We start from the raw sequence: 17902 nt of genomic DNA, 5'->3' as shown, positions 1-17902 counted from the left end.
AGCCTGTATGTATAATTTTGACCGTGTGGATTAGAGAAAATCCAAAATAAACTCAAAACTTGTGCGCTCAATTCTTGTTTGCTTAAGTCATTAAAGATGTACAGTCGGAGGAAAATGTTTGTACACCCTTTGGAATTTTTTACATTTCTGCCTAAATTGGTCATAAAACAGCGCCTGAACTCTCCAGCAATTTTAAGAATGAACAAACAGTGTCTGCTTGAACTAAAACCACTCAAACAATTACATGTTATCATATTTTTATTGGCCATAAGATGGAAATATTGACAGGATAGGGAGGCATAAGTAAGTACACCCTTAGCTAAGGCTCATCCAAGAGCTAATTAGACTAATTAGATGATTAAACAATTTGACTCAGGTGTGAGCCAACCTGATGTCCAATCACTGAGGTGTGTCATAAGCTACCCACCCCACTGGAAAACCAGTTAAAAGGTGTGTTTTGATGAGAGGCATGTTCTGTGCATCATGCCTCGCTCAAAGGAGCTGTCTGAAGACTTAAGACACAAAATAATTGATTTGTATAAAGCTAAAAAGGGTTACAAAACCATCTCTAAGACCCTTGGTGTTCATGTGTCTACAATTAGAAAAATTGTGTATAAATGGAGACAATTTGGAACGGTTATTACTCTGCCAAGGAGTGGCTGCCCTGCGAAGATCACTCCAAAGGCACTGCGAGTCATCATCAATGAGGTAAAAAAGAATCCAAGAGTGTCCGCTGAAGACTTGAGGAAATCACTGAAACATGCAGACATCTTTGTGGACACATCTACTATAAGAAAGACACTGAACAAGAATGGGATTCATGGGAGAAGGCCACGGAGGAAGCCACTGCTGTCCAGAAAGAACATTTCTGCTCGTTTGGAGTTCACGAAAAAGCATTTGGATGCTCCTCAGCGCCATTGGAAAAACATATTGTGGTCTGATGAAACCAAAGTTGAATTGTTTGGGGGTAACACACCACATCATGTGTGGAGGAAAGTCGGTACAGCACACCATCAGCAAAACCTCATCCCCACTGTCAAGTATGATGGCGGTAGCATCATGGTGTGGGGGTGCTTTGCTGCCTCTGGGCCTGGACAACTGGCTATAATCAATGGGAAAATGAATTCTCAATTATATCAAGATATTTTGCAGAAAAACCTGAGGCAATCTGTCAAAAAGTTGAAACTCAAGAGAGGATGGGTCCTGCAACAGGACAATGACCCTAAACACAGAAGCAGGTCGACATTAGAATGGTTTCAGAAGAACAAAATTCACGTTCTGGAATGGCCCAGTCAAAGTCCCGACCTCAATCCAATCGAGATGCTGTGGCATGACCTCAAGAAAGCCATTCATTCCAGGCATCCCAGGAATCTTGCTGAATTGCAACAGTTTTGCAAAGAGGAATGGTGCAAGATTTCTTCTGATCGTTGTGCCTGTCTAGTCTGCAACTACAGGAAACGTCTGTTTGAAGTTATTGCAGCCAGAGGAGGGTCAACCAGCTACTAAATCAAAGGGTGTACTTACTTATGCCTCCCTATCCTGTGAATAATTCCATCTTATGGTCAATAAAAATATGATAAAACGCAAATGTTTGGGTGGTTTTAGTTCAAGCAGACACTGTTTGTTCATTCTTAAGATTGCTGGAGAGTTCAGATGATGTTTTATGACCAATTTAGGCAGAAATGTAAAAAATTCCAAAGGGTGTACAAACATTTTCCTCCGACTGTATGCCGTACAATCATTCCACTCTGGGAAAAGAACAGTTCAAGGAAATCATTAACAGCCCAAAATTACCATGACATTCATGCCCATGATCATCATCATCTTCTGGCTGCTCCCGATTAGAGGTCGCCACAGCGGATCTTTCGTCTCCATTGCTCCCGGTCTTCGGCATCCTTCTCTACCACACCTGCCACTTTCGTGTCCTCTCTCACCGCATTCATGTATCTCCTCTTTGACCTTCGTCATTTTCGTGAGCCTGGCAGCTCCATCCTCAACATTCTCCTTCCCACATGCTCTGCATGTCTTCTCAGGATGTGCCCGTACCATCTCAGTCTCATCTCTCTTAGCTTCATTCCCAAGCTCTCCACATGCGCTGTCCCTCTGATGTGCTCGCTCCTTATCCTGTCCAACCTTGTCACTCCCATAATCATGCCTACGATAATGTATGTAAACTTCTGACTACAACTGTATATCATGTGTGGATAATGCCAAAAACCTTTACAACAATGTTAAACTCAAAACACCTACTTAATAAAATATTCCTGCAAATTTACGATTTCCACAACCGTAACAACATACAGTTTCTGCATGTTCTGTAAAGTTCAAATTTACGCAGAAATATTCGCCCTCGCTAATACTGGCTGTCGAACACAATCGGGTAGAAATACTGCCATGCACGTTGAGTAAATGTGACACATGCCGGTGTTACAGCCTACAACCACCGAGCAAGCAGCACCTACCCACAAGAGCCAGGATGACCGTGAGAAGAGGAGCAGCTGGGAAGGCAATGGTCATGTTCATTTCTAGCATCTGCAGGAGGTCCACTGCACACAGGATAAACAGGAAAGCAAAAGTTAAGCGAGTACAGTCGGTGTTCATCATATTAAAATGTATGCATTTGTCCAGTCCAGTAATACACTATATAGCCAAAAGTATGTAGTCACTCATTTACCTCTTTTTGACCAACAGGGAAAAAGTTCCATTCTGGTTCACACGCCAAACCGTTTTGAACCCTTCAGAGTATTTTGACCAAAAATAAATCGGCTTGGAACTTGAAAACTTGTTTCCCAGCTGGAACCAAAACACAGCTCCCCCCAGTGTGATCCATGATCTCAGTTGCCCCTTTTCCACCAAAGCAGTTCCAGGGCTGGTTCGGGGCCAGTGCTTAGTTTGGAACCGGGTTTTCTGTTTCCACTGACAAAGAACTGGCTCTGGGGCCAGAAAAACCGGTTCCAGGCTAGCACCAACTCTCTGCTGGGCCAGACGAAAGAACCGCTTACGTCAGCGGGGGGGTGGAGTTGTTCAGACCAACAACAATAACAAGACCGCGAAAGATCGCCATTTTTAAGCGATGAGAAGCAGCAGCTGTACAAACGCGAAGTCATCCATTATTATGATTGTTGTTGCTGCTGCTTCTTCCGTGTTGTTTTTGCTTCGATATTCGCACCAAGGTTTATGCAAACATAGCGACGTAATTGATGTATACAACGACGTAACTGACGTGGCTTCCCTTAGCACCGCGAGCTACGGAAAAGCAAACTGGTTCTCAGCTGACTTGCAAGTTGAACAAGTTGTGAACCAGCACCAGCTCCGAACCAGCCCTGGAACTGATTTGGTGGAAAAAGGGTAAGTGTGCATGTCATTAATTTGGAAAAGAAGCAGAGCACAGCAATGGAAAAGGATACAGCTTCAAAAAAAAAAAAATGGACCAAAAGCAGAACATCTACCATCTTGCTCCTACTGTTTACGCCTGATGTGCATTGTGCAACACCCTCCATTCATGACGCATCCTTGGTTACAACAGTTCTGCTCAAAACTGGTGAAAATGTGGTCCAGTCCGCTAGCTGGCACCAAGGTTCAAAGAATCCTGAACGGAACTGGTTCGAGAACCCATTCCCTGTTGGTTGAAAAGGGAAAACGTGTGCTTGTTGAACATCCCATTCCAGATGAAGTCCCCCTTTTGCTGTTATAATAACCTCCACTCTTCTGGGAAGTCTTTCCACGAGATATTAGAGTGTTGAAGGGATGTGTGTTCATTCAGCCACAAGAGCATTAGCGAGGTCACGGACTGATGCTGGGTGCACAGTTGGTGTTCCAGTTCAAGGATGTTCTGGACAATTGTGTGCTTCCAACTTTGTGACATTATGAGGAAGAACTACATATCGGTGCGATGGTCAGGTGTCCACATACTTATGGCCATACAGTGTACATGTAATTAGCGAGAGCCTAGGGCAACATCTTTGCACTTACCTATAAAAACAAAGATTTGGTGGTGCGAATAGCGGAGCAGCATGGACACAGACAATGTCTGTCAGAGGTGGCAGAAAAGAAAATATATGTCACATTAATTGTTCATTATTTTGCGCAGTACTGCATCTCTGAGCCTCAGCATTCTGAGTGCAAGTCATGATTTTGTATATTATTAAAAATATGAAAAAGTAAACCCTCGTTTTTTTTCGCGGTCCGGTTTCCATCAAATCCTGCGCTCTGACTGGCTGGCGAGTGGGTCCGTATTCTATGATACGGATCCCAGTTACGGGCCTCTGGCGACTCGCTCATTCACAACAACAACAAATATAGTAGCAATTTTTGTCAACATTTATCTTTTTTATAAGATTTATTTATAAGATTATCAAAAACCTTGTAAATTTTTGCCAGCATTTCTCAGGAGAATAGCATTAATTTTACAGCATGGACAGCGATAACAACAGTGTTCACAGCGAAAGTGAGTTTTACTCCCCTGAGGAAGAAGAAATAAAAGAAAAACATTTCAGGAGAAAGCTAAAAACCTCTAACTTGCTAACGCCGAGCAAAAACATGGCTGAATCCTGAATGACTCAATTTTGTATAAATAGGGGACTACATAGGCGGCAAAATGTAGTTTTTTTCCTGCCATGGAAGTGCACTTGTATACCGAGAAGGAAGCAATTTGCATTACAGCCGTGAATGAGGATTCAAAATGGTGGCTCGGCTTCCCCTTTCGGGCGCTCTCGTTTTCTGTTAGAATTTGGTAAAAATATATATATATATATATATATATATATATATATATATATATATATATATATATATTTTGAAATGGGGACATGAACTTATTCACCTAAAACCATTTCTTTTTTTACCATCAGGTCACAAAACATGTAATCTTTAATGAATGATATGTTAAAAGATAACTTTAATTTTCTGAGATGTAATAAAAACATATTTATATGCCAAAGTCAAGCCTATGAGTTCCAAAATGATGTCTGTTACATTACTTCTGTTACGATTGTCCATCTCGCGTCTGTTACAAATTAATTACAATCTCGCTATATACCATGTTAATCTTATTGAAAGAATGTGTATGTTTATTCTACTACACATGTTTATTAATTATATTTGCTAAAACATCACCTTCCTATGTTTCAAAAAGTAATTCTACATTGTTAAAATTGAGAATATATATGTCCACAACACTTCTGTTACGTTCTGACTTTGGCATATAAATATGTTTTTATTACATCTCAGAAAATTAAAGTTATCTTTTAACATATCATTCATTAAAGATTACATGTTTTGTGACCTGATGGTAAAAAAAGAAATGGTTTTAGGTGAATTTTTAAAAATAAGTTCATGTCCCCATTTCAGTACCCATAAGCGTGGAATCACTCATATATATATATATATATTATTTACCAGCTTAAGGTCGGTCCGTATGGTGAAATACCGTGACCTCGGCCTTGAAAATTGACCTCGGCCCAGAGGGCCTCGCTCAGTACTTTCAAGATCTCGCTCACGGTATTTCACCATACGGACCTCCCAGCTGCTAAATAACATATTACATCTTCGTTAGTGTCTCTTCATACAAACATTTTTCCAAGTCCACTTCTGTCTGAATTTCATTCTGAATTTGGTCACCAAATGTGACAGGAGACATCAGGCAGTGTGAGATACTTACAAAAACTACCATGATTACAAAGGCAGCCAGGTAGGAGGTACGCGCCATCCACATACTAACAAATCGGTAATGTTCTCCTGATACCACATTCCTCAGGAATCCTAAACATACAGAACATGAACATGAGCAGTTCATATACATGTGTGTGTCTTGCAAAAGTATTCATCCCCCTTGGTGTTTGTCCTGTTTTGTTGCATTACAAGCTGGAATTAAAATGGATGTGGGGGGTTCGGACCATTTGATTTACACAACATGCCGACCACTTTAAAGGCGCACATATATATATATTTTTTTTAATTGTGACACGAACAATAATTAAGATGAAAAAACATAAATGTGGAGTGTGCGTAAGTATTCGGCCCCCAAAATCAATACTTTATAGAGCCACGTTTTGCTGCAGTTACAGCTGCAAGTCTCTTGGGGTATGTCTCTATTAGCTTAGCACATCTAGCCACTGGGATTTTTGCCCATTCCTCAAGGCAAAACTGCTCCAACTCCTTCAGGTTAGATGGGTTGTGTTGGTGTGCAGCAATCTTCAAGTTATGCCACAGATTCTCAATTGGATTGAGGTCTGGGCTTTGATGAGACCATTCCAAGACATTTAAACATTTCCCTTTAAACCACTCCAAATGTAGCTTTAGTAGTACGTTTAGGGTCATTGTCCTGCTGGAACGTGAACCTTCGTCCCAGTCCCAAACCTCTGGCTGACTAACAGGTTTTCCTCCAGAATTGCCCTGTATTTAGTGCCATCCATCTTTCCTTCAGTCCTGACCAGCTTTCCTGTCCCTGCAGATGAAAAACATCCCCACAGCATGATGCTGCCACCACCATGCTTCACTGTAGGAATGGTGTTCTCAGGGTGTTGGGTTTGTGCCACACATGGCATTTCTCATAATGGCCAAAAAGTTCAATTTTAGTCTCGTTTGACCAGAAAATAATCTTCCATGTGTTTGGGGAGTCTGCCACATGCTGTTGGGCAAACTCCAAACGTGTTTTCTAACTTTTTTCCTGGCCATTCTTCCATAAAGCCCTGCTCTGTGGAGTGTACGGCTTAAAGTGGTCCTATGAACAGATACTCCCATCTCTGCTGTGGATCTTTGCAGCTCTCTCAGCGTTACCTTTGGTGTCTTTTTTGCATCTCTGGTTAATGCCGTCCTTACTTGGTCTGTGAGTTTTGGTGGGCGGCCTTCTCGTCAGGTTTGGGAATTTTTTTTTTTTTTTTTTAAATACCCCAACTCTGATCTATACTGCTCCACAACTTTGTCTCTGGCCTGTTTGGAGGCTCCTTGGTTCTCATGTTGCTTGCTTAGTAGTGCTGCAGAGTCAGGGTCCTTCCAGAACAGGTTGAGTTATACAGACATCATGTGACACTTTGATTGCACACAAGTGGATGCTAATCAACTAATGTGACTTATAAAGTGAATTAGTTGGACCAGCACTTAATTCGGGGTTTCATACGAATACTTATGCACACTCCTGATTTCTGGGTTTTTTCCCCCCCATCTTATTGTTTGTGTCACAATAAAACGACAATTCGCACCTTTAAAGTGGTAGGCATGTTGTGTAAATCAAATGGTGCGAACCCTCCAAAAATCTAGCACGTAATGTGATAAAACAGGACAAACACCAAAGAGGATGAATACTTTTGTGTAAAAAAAAAAAGCCACACACACAAATGCACAATATGAAAACTGAACAGGCCATGTTTTACCTTTATTTTCCTCATTTTCTGCTAAAGCCTTGACACTGGACATCAGTATGTCATCATAGCCAAGGAACTCATCCAGGAGGAAGCGGCTAAAACCGTCTCCAAAGCACTGGTCCTTTACTGGGTCTGTAAATATTTTGAGAATGAATGTCAAACTATTCGAAACGTAAAAATGTTTTAAGAGAGGGAAAATAAATAAATAAATAAAATGGGTTTGGAACTAGAGGTACTCGAATGACATTTTGAGTGGAAAAAGAAAGAAAAAACCCCACAAAATCACATCCAGATTTACACTTTTAAGGTAGACAATCTGACTACATTTACTGGAGTGCAGATAAACATGTGAGCTCAGCGTGTACGATGTCGTTTGGTAAAAATAAATTTAGCCCGTTTTAAATTAAGGTTGCATGATTCTCGAAAGGGGAATCTTTTTTTTTTTGCCTTAGAATTGAGATTACGATGCTTGACTCTTCTACACACCAATTTTCTTAGGAACCCTATAAAACATTTATTATTTCTACATCGCACCAGTTCCATTACCGAGTGAAAAAGTTTGTGCATGAAAGCTCGTCTGCATTACTGGCACATTCTAACTGCAATATCCAGCGTCCTGAGAAAAATATGGAGCCATGAGTATGTCCTTGCAAAGTTAAAAAGAAAGCCCTTGCCACTGGATACAAGCACCACTAAAGTCATGGCACACTTTCGGCTGATTGCGTCTCAACACACTTGTGGGTGAAAACTACTCGTGCTTGCGCCATGCAAGATGATTTACATTTCATTGCGTTCGTTGATGTTTGTTCAGTAATGTGAAATTTAAAGTGCTAGTCTGACGAAAACGACAATCACCCCTGGAAATTATACCTAATAAAACTAGACATGTTAAATAGTATTTTAATACGAGACTGGGAACATGTTCTGTTTAGCTGGTAAACAGGCCTCAGTCTGCCATTACACGAATGCGTTGCTGGTAATTCAAAGGAAGCGACGTCATATGAAACGCTTGCAAGTTTGTGGAATTTCCGACTTCATTTACTTTGCAAACTGTAGCACGTTTTTAACCATTTTTTTTTAAATCCCACAACAAAACTAAAACCAAAAGCATGCTTCCTAAGAGGTGCAAGATGATCATATCAAACACGCACACCACTGTAGAGGATACAACCCCGATTCCAAAAAAGTTGGGACAAAGTACAAATTGTAAATAAAAACGGAATGCAATAATTTACAAATCTCAAAAACTGATATTGTATTCACAATAGAACAGACAACATATCAAATGTCGAAAGTGAGACATTTTGAAATTTCATGCCAAATATTGGCTCATTTGAAATTTCATGACAGCAACACATCTCAAAAAAGTTGGGACGGGGCAATAAGAGGCTGGAAAAGTTAAAGGGACAAAAAAGGAACAGCTGGAGGACCAAATTGCAACTCATTAGGTCAATTGGCAATAGGTCATTAACATGACTGGGTATAAAAAGAGCATCTTGGAGTGGCAGCGGCTCTCAGAAATAAAGATGGGAAGAGGATCACCAATCCCCCTAATTCTGCACCGACAAATAGTGGAGCAATATCAGAAAGGAGTTCGACAGTGTAAAATTGCAAAGAGTTTGAACATATCATCATCTACAGTGCATAATATCATCAAAAGATTCAGAGAATCTGGAAGAATCTCTGTGCGTAAGGGTCAAGGCCAGAAAACCATACTGGGTGCCCGTGATCTTCGGGCCCTTAGACGGCACTGCATCACATACAGGCATGCTTCTGTATTGGAAATCACAAAATGGGCTCAGGAATATTTCCAGAGAACATTATCTGTGAACACAATTCACCGTGCCATCCGCCGTTGCCAGCTAAAACTCTATAGTTCAAAGAAGAAGCCGCATCTAAACATGATCCAGAAGCGCAGACGTCTTCTCTGGGCCAAGGCTCATTTAAAATGGACTGTGGCAAAGTGGAAAACTGTTCTGTGGTCAGACAAATCAAAATTTGAAGTTCTTTATGGAAATCAGGGACGCCGTGTCATTCGGACTAAAGAGGAGAAGGACGACCCAAGCTGTTATCAGCGCTCAGTTCAGAAGCCTGCATCTCTGATGGTATGGGGTTGCATTAGTGCGTGTGGCATGGGCAGCTTACACATCTGGAAAGACACCATCAATGCTGAAAGGTATATCCAGGTTCTAGAGCAACATATGCTCCCATCCAGACGACGTCTCTTTCAGGGAAGACCTTGCATTTTCCAAAATGACAATGCCAAACCACATACTGCATCAATTACAGCATCATGGCTGTGTAGAAGAAGGGTCCGGGTACTGAACTGGCCAGCCTGCAGTCCAGATCTTTCACCCATAGAAAACATTTGGCGCATCATAAAACGGAAGATACGACAAAAAAAAGACCTAAGACAGTTGAGCAACTAGAATCCTACATTAGACAAGAATGGGTTAACATTCCTATCCCTAAACTTGAGCAACTTGTCTCCTCAGTCCCCAGATGTTTACAGACTGCTGTAAAGAGAAAAGGGGATGTCTCACAGTGGTAAACATGGCCTTGTCCCAACTTTTTTGAGATGTTGTCATGAAATTTAAAATCACCTAATTTTTCTCTTTAAATGATACATTTTCTCAGTTTAAACATTTGATATGTCATCTATGTTCTATTCTCAATAAAATATGGAATTTTGAAACTTCCACATCATTGCATTCCATTTTTATTTACAATTTGTACTTTGTCCCAACTTTTTTTTTGGAATCGGGGCTGTAGTATAGAGTACGGCTGTAACAATATGCGTATCGAAATCGAAATCGCGATACGCAGAGCCACGATCCGTGTCGCGATACAAGAAGGCAGAATCGCGGTACACCCTTCAAACTTCTCCTCAGCCCTAAAACAGAGGCGCTTCCAAACTTCAATTTATGAATACTTTACTTTTTATTTAAATTACATTTTAAACTTACTTAAATTACTTTTATTTTTTATATCTATTAGTAAGTCGTTTTTTTCGCCGACCTGTGACAATCTTCTGCGAGTCACGCAATGTCCACACTCGCCACTGGCAGAGCATTCATTTCTTTTAAGCGGTCGCCATTCTGGTTGCGACGCGGGGAGCGAATCTGCAAACAAGCAGCTTATTGGCTGGCTAGGTGTGCCACAAGCCAATCACAATCACTTGACCGGAAAGGCATGCAGTGTTGCCAGATTGGGCAGGTTTAGGTGTTTTTGGCTGGTTTTGAACATATTTTGGGGTGGAAAACGTTAGCAATATCTGGCAACACTGAAGGCATGTCTGCTTGGGCGGAAGCCTTCTGCGGCAGTTACATTTTGACACGCGAGCAATGTTTCACCATAAAAATTCCGTAATTTCCATCCGTTTTCCACGATCACAGAAAATCATTGGCCCTATGAGAGTGAGACAGTGAGAGAGCCACCCCTATACCCCCCCCCCCCCAAAAAAAAATCTTAACGGATTTAAACGATTTGGAAAAATGACACTTTCAGAACCGAAAAAAACAGAGCTTCCGGCTCAACAGTATTATTTTGAGAAATAAAACAATCTTTGGATATACATTTGTTCATTTTTGCATACATATTACTCATTCTCTGCAGTGGTCTGAATTATTTGTTATTAAATAGTTAATGTAAGTAAGTAAACGTTAATCAGTCAAATTTACTTTAAAAATACATTTTTAAAAAAATCGTGGGTCAAAAATCGCGATACGAATTGAATCGTGAGTTGGGTGTATCGTTACAGCCCTAGCATAGAGTCTGTGTGGACACAAAAGGCGGCAGTGGCGCATATGACGTCACACATGCGACGTCACACATGCAGTGCCGCTGACCTGCAAGTCGCTGCGATCTAATAATGGCGGACAAGCTTTTAGTGATTTTTGGAACAGAATTCGGATGCAAAATTTTTTTTTCCTCGAACCAGTTTTTTTATTTATGGGTGAACCCATTTGAGCATATTGCACACAGAAAACCCGGGAGTTTATGATGTAATTTTCGTTAGACTAGCACTTTAACACAGAGTACATAATACTTAATGTTTCTTTAGCTCACAGTGCACTGTGGTGTCGGTGGCCTCTGGGTATTATTCATGACCAGGGATTACGATGGTGGGCCATTTTATGCAATAGTTGGCTGACTGCAAATGCTGAGGAATCGAAATGCACACAGATCATGATTTTTGTGCAGCCTTATGTTAATCATACTTATAAACTCGCAAATCACACTCTTGACCGTGTATGTGTTTGAGTCACAAGAAGCTAGCCACCCTCTGCATGTAAAATTAAATAGAAGAGTAACTACCTCAGTGTGGGTGAGGCCAACCATAAGGGAGGATGTGAAACAAAAGAAGTCCTCGTCAGTGCTGATGACTTATTTCCATATTTACAATTTAATATTTGCAATGCTGTATCATGTCTTACAAGCAGCAGAAAACACCCACTTTGAAACCACGATGACACTCTTATACAATGGGGCAAAAAAGTATTTAGTCAGTCACCAATTGTGCAAGTTCTCCCACTTAAAAAGATGAGAGAGGCCTGTAATTTTCATCATAGGTACACTTCAACTATTAGAGACAAAACGAGAAAAAAAAATCCAGAAAATCACTGTCTGATTTTTAAATAATTTATTTGCAAATTATGGTGGAAAATAAGTATTTGGTCAATAACAGAAGTTCATCCCAATACTTTGTTATATACCCTTTGTTGGCAATGACAGAGGTCAAACGTTTTCTGTAAGTCTTCACAAGGTTTTCACACACTGTTGTTGGTATTTTGGCCCATTCCTCCATGCAGATCTCCTCTAGAGCAGTGATGTTTTGGGGCTGTCGCTGGGCAACACGGACTTTCAACTCCCTCCAAAGATATTCTATGGGGTTGAGATCTGGAGACTGGCTAGGCCACTCCAGGACCTTGAAATGCTTCTTACGAAGCCACTCCTTCGTTGCCTGGGCGGTGTGTTTGGGATCATTGTCATGCTGAAAGACCCAGCCACGTTTCATCTTCAATGCCCTTGCTGATGGAAGGAGGTTTTCACTCAAAATCTCACGATACATGGCCCCATTCATTCTTTCCTTTAGCCGGATCAGTCGTCCTGGTCCCTTTGCAGAAAAACAGCCCCAAAGCATGATGTTTCCACCCCCATGCTTCACAGTAGGTATGGTGTTCTTTGGATGCAACTCAGCATTCTTTCTCCTCCAAACACGACAAGTTGAGTTTTTACCAAAAAGTTCTATTTTGGTTTCATCTGACCATATGACATTCTCCCAATCCTCTTCTGGATCATCCAAATGCTCTCTAGCAAACTTCAGACGGGCCTGGACATGTACTGGCTTAAGCAGGGGGACACGTCTGGCACTGCAGGATTTGAGTCCCTGGCGGCGTAGTGTGTTACTGATGGTAGCCTTTGTTACTTTGGTCCCAGCTCTCTGCAGGTCATTCACTAGGTCCCCCCGTGTGGCTCTGGGATTTTTGCTCACCGTTCTTGTGATCATTTTGACCCCACGGGGTGAGATCTTGCATGGAGCCCCAGATCGAGGGAGATTATCAGTGGTCTTGTATGTCTTCCATTTTCTAATAATTGCTCCCACAGTTGGTTTCTTCACACCAAGCTGCTTACCTATTGCAGATTCAGTCTTCCCAGCCTGGTGCAGGCCTACAATTTTGTTTCTGGTGTCCTTTGACAGCTCTTTGGTCTTGGCCATAGTGGAGTTTGGAGTGTGACTGTTTGAGGTTGTGGACAGGTGTCTTTTATACTGATAACGAGTTCAAACAGGTGCCATTAATACAGGTAACGAGTGGAGGACAGAGGAGCCTCTTAAAGAAGTTGTTACAGGTCTGTGAGAGCCAGAAATCTTGCTTGTTTGTAGGTGACCAAATACTTATTTTACCGAGGAATTTACCAATTAATTCATTAAAAATCCTACAATGTGATTTCCTGGATTCTTTCCCCCCATTCTGTCTCTCATAGTTGAGGTGTACCTATGATGAAAATTACAGGCCTCTCTCATCTTTTTAAGTGGGAGAACTTGCACAATTGGTGGCTGACTAAATACTTTTTTGCCCCACTGTACTCTTCAAATTGTAAAATGAAGAAATTACAAAAAGACGTCTACTATTAACATAAAGTGCATATTCTGGACCAATTTTTTTTATATGAAAGTATGTCCCTTTACACACTCATCCAGAAGGGTAATTTTGCACAAGGTCATCTGTCTACAGCAGAGCAAAAAATAAAATAAAACACGTCTGGAAAAATCCCAAGGGAGTCTGGAGCCAGATTCGTGACGTCACCTGCGGAAGCACCAGCAGGCTGCGCGAGCTTTGCACGGTTTCAGTGCACAGCCTGTGTAGACCAAGCGCTCCCATTTCTCTCTCATTTGTCCGGTCTTTTGGAAAACGATGAGTACTAATCCCATCAAGATTGGTGTTGCTACACCCTCCTACGATACATCTGTTAACCATTTTAATAATTACGCGATAATGTTGAAGAAATTTGCAGAAAACCACCAGGTCGTTTTCTCATAAACAAACCAGCGCTGGTGTAGGATTCAGGAGGAGGCGTCCCGCACGCGACGTCACGAAAGTCAATGTTTGCCGGGAAATCCAAATGCCAAGTTTTTTCAGAGGCGGACCAATTCACCTCAAATGGCTTGATTTCAACTGAATTTTTCTGGTATTGCGCAAGATAAAAAAAATTGCGCAAAACGCAAAATGCGACAGATATTTGACCAAAGTTTAATATAAAATAGGAGAATTACACTGATCTTGCTCCTGAATTTACCCGTGATAGGCACTTTAACATATGCACCTCAACTTATGCCTTTCAGCTTATCCTGCACTGAAAATGAGAGAACTCTAACCTTTAATTTAGGAACATTTATTCCAGGAAAATAAACTAAAAACGTATCAAAATCACCAGTGTCAAAATTACTGGTGGACCTGGAGTTCATACCTTGTGCAATCTCTTGGTACTTTCCTTCAGGATCAATAAACTAAACTATCGGTCTCCTTCATGGAGTCCATCATAGTAGGCATCCTTGCAAGGTTGCCAGGGCGTTTGGAGGAAAAAACAGCCCCACATCATCACACATCTTCCTCCATATACAGTATGGGCATTAGGTTCTTTTCTGTATAATCATCATCTTTCTTTTGTCAAAATGCGATAATTTTGGCTTATCTGATCATTGAGAACCCAGTACCAGTAGTGTCTGGTGAAGCCTGGGTGCCAATAGTTTAGTTTCTCAGCATGGAAGTGACACCAAAATGCCCTCATGTACTGCAAATCTCCAAACGTGACTGCTGCAGAATTTTTTGCTGTTCTACACATCCTCCTCACGTCCACATTTTGGTTGCTCTTAATTATTTCCCCAAAGGGGATTTGATGTTCAGACACGCAGCTATTTTTAATCGCCTTTGTCTGATTTATGAAGGTTAGCACACGTTTGCATTCGCTGATCTTCCCGATGTTGGTGAATGACTAAGGGAATTTGGCCTCGGTGTCGCCTCGTATTCATACTCCGGTCACACAGGAAGTCGTGGATGATGGCACAAGAGCTCCGAAACACTCAGGTGACGTTAAAGTAAAATATAAAATGGGAACATGCACCAATTACACTTCATTTATAAACCTTTCTATAGGTGCCATTAATTGTGATTTTTTTTAAATTACAGATTTTTACCATAAAACACACTATTGGTGCTTTACTAGTGTGGTTCCGCTAATACAAAGAAGTTGATGTATATCATTATATTAGTCCTAATTATTAGTGACACCAATTAGTCGTCAGATGAGTCATTTGATTGACTACATAATTATTAAAAACATTCGTAAAAACAACTTTGGGCTCGAGAGAACTATTGTTTAAAGGAAAACGGAAGGCAAAATTTAATCACCAAAATTCTATTTCTCTCATTTTATTAAATACAGGAACGCATTTTTGATCGCTATTTTGTTGCCGCTATAGCAAGTTATGAGTGTTTGAAATACGCTCTGTAATATATCAGTCCATATGTCAAAGCGACGGCCGTAAACGAGATTCGTTGAGACCTGTGCGAGACATCGTAGGACGGAAGTAAAACGTACAGCGGAAATCAAAGTGACCGACAACCACCAACGTTGTCAAAAGACACACGCCCTCTTTCGAATCCTGACGTAATCGAGCCGGAAGTTTTGTTTGTTTTGATAGCGATCAGGAAAGTTTGAAAAAAAGTACGCAGTGATCATCATTTAAACTCGTTTTTGTGCAATATTTCGTTTGGAAAACAGTTTTCAAAATGACGGCACTGACACCTGACTGACTTCACGTTTCGAAGTCTTGTGAAGATCACGCGGATAAGCGACGCCTGCCGTGGACCAAACGAACTAAATTCAACACGGCTAAAAAACGAATAGGCCGATAAGTATAATATTTAATTGCAATTAGTTCCCAATACGAGTCACGATACAAGGTTACTAAAACCGAAAACGTAATTGAACACGTTAAAGGTCCCATGGCATGGTGGTTTGTTGATGCTTTAAACGGGCTCGTGGAGGTTTCCGGATGTTATATCCGCAGCCTTTCTCGAAATGAACCCTCGGCACGTAAATATAGCCTCCTGGGAGAAAGCCCCATCTCAGCGCTTTTCCCAGTGCGTCGTTTTGCTAATGAGAAGCAGGAGGCGGGGAAGGGTAGAGGGTGGGGGCAGGCCATGGGGGGAGGGGGAGAGGCTTGACCAAGCTGCGGGCATGAGAGAGTGTGTTCGGAGTGGTAGTTTACGAACGTATAATACCCTAGGCTTGAACACGCACTCCATAACCAAAGAGGATAGAAGCAGCAACTACAGCAACATATCGCTTATCCAACAGAAGACATGCATTGCGGAGCAATAGTCAAACATAAGCTCATAAGTTACAGTCAATTTCCAGACTAAACTCAGTTTAACAGAGCATGCTGCATGCTCTTTAGTTTTGTAGCGCAGATTACCTGGCTAACTGCAGGAAGCGGTTAGCTGCACAGCTAATGTAGCCATTGCTAGGCTAACGCACCGATTTTAAAACACGGCAAAACGACTTAACAGTTATACACTTACTTGTTCGGTGTTTGTTGCTGATGCGGCAGGGATGCTTGGTACGGACCCAGGCTTCAGTGACGGTTGATGTGCAAAACCTGCCCTGTACTGTCCCAAGTTGTGGAAACATTCCTCAGGAAAATGCTTCCAACAAACATACACCGTCTTAGGTAGACTCGACGGCGTATTATTGGAGTAAATAAAATTAAGCCACTGCGTCTTCAGGGGCTCTCCCGTCGGCAGTAAAAACAGACTCTTTTCTGTGTTGTCACATCCATGTACAGCGCAACTTCCATGTTTCGCTCGCTTAGGTGGTGCCATGTTGTTGTGTCCTCTATGGTCTCCTCACTACAAAATTGAAGTGGTGGCAACTTTTGAGCTGGGCGGGGCAATCCATACAGTGGGTGGGAATCCAGAGGGGGGGCGTGGGGATCATCTCCCTTGCTGATGTAGTAAAGGGAAGAGCCTATCAACGCGCCATTTTGACGCGCCATTCTCAAATGTTGACAAAGGGTGGGCATAGTTTGGTTTACACATTATGAAATTTCTAGCCACTGGGGTGACTTAAGAAGGTCAGAGGAACTCATTTTAACGTTAAAAAAACCTCAAAGTGAAAATTTCATGCCATGGGACCTTTAACTAAGAAATAAAGCAGGTTTAAAAATGACGTCAGTTCTCCTTTAATAACCGCATGTTATTTAACTGTAATTCTGCTAAACAGCAAGACGAAATGATACGTTTAAGGACAATGCACTATATCTGTAACCGCAAACTGTCAAACTTCTTAAATTTTGCTTGCTAACGTCACACTATAATTTGCACTTTTTTTTTTTTTAAATGCTACTGTAGCACCCATTACACACGTACCCTGTCCACACTAGGGATTTTGTACCGATACGAAACTACTTTCATACCGCAACACCTGTCCACACTAGCAACTATACCGGTACTGTAGCGGTATAACTGTATCAGTACGAAACCCACAAATGTATGGGTTTCGTACCGGTACAGTATCGGTACTGTAGCGCTTCGCTGTAGTGTGGACAGATGAAGCGGTTCTGTATCGATACAAATATAATGCGCATGCGCAATGAACCATTCCTACTTCTTCTGGGTTATTCATACAATACAATACGCACGTGCTTTCCAGCTGTAAATAAAATGTCAAAATGGCTCAAAACGACCGTGGAGCTACATGGAGCAAAGAAAGGGGGGAGGGAGGGAGGGAGGGGAGAAAGTGAGGGAAAGAGAAGGAAGGGGGGAGAAAGTGAGGGGAAGAGAAGGAAAGCGGGAGAAAAGGAGGGGAAGAGAAGGAAAGCGGGAGAAAGGGGGGGAAGAGAAGGAAAGCAGGAGAAAAGGAGGGGAAGAGAAGGAAAGCGGGAGAAAAGGAGGGGAAGAGAAGGAAAGCGGGAGAAAGGGAGGGGAAGAGAAGGAAAGCAGGAGAAAGGGAGGGGAAGAGAAGGAAAGCGGGAGAAA

The 17902-nt window shown here is 41.7% G+C and overlaps 1 protein-coding gene across 2 annotated transcripts in view; it reads right to left on the bottom strand.

The window, feature by feature from the left end:
* Nucleotides 1-17902, bottom strand: part of tmem259 (transmembrane protein 259) — a 58039-nt gene that overhangs the window by 14025 nt on the left and 26112 nt on the right. For both annotated transcript variants that reach the window (XM_060941674.1, XM_060941673.1), the window contains exons 5-8: nucleotides 7371-7493; nucleotides 5660-5760; nucleotides 3973-4030; nucleotides 2463-2546 (exon numbers count right to left, since the gene is read on the bottom strand). In XM_060941674.1, the coding sequence (XP_060797657.1) occupies nucleotides 2463-2546; nucleotides 3973-4030; nucleotides 5660-5760; nucleotides 7371-7493 (366 nt within the window). The remainder of the gene's footprint in view (nucleotides 1-2462; nucleotides 2547-3972; nucleotides 4031-5659; nucleotides 5761-7370; nucleotides 7494-17902) is intronic.

This window comes from Neoarius graeffei, chromosome 15, assembly GCF_027579695.1.
Source record: "Neoarius graeffei isolate fNeoGra1 chromosome 15, fNeoGra1.pri, whole genome shotgun sequence".
Classification (NCBI taxonomy): domain Eukaryota; kingdom Metazoa; phylum Chordata; class Actinopteri; order Siluriformes; family Ariidae; genus Neoarius; species Neoarius graeffei.
The sequence above is the reverse complement of the archived record's forward strand: the minus strand, read 5'-3'. Positions and strand labels throughout refer to the sequence as shown.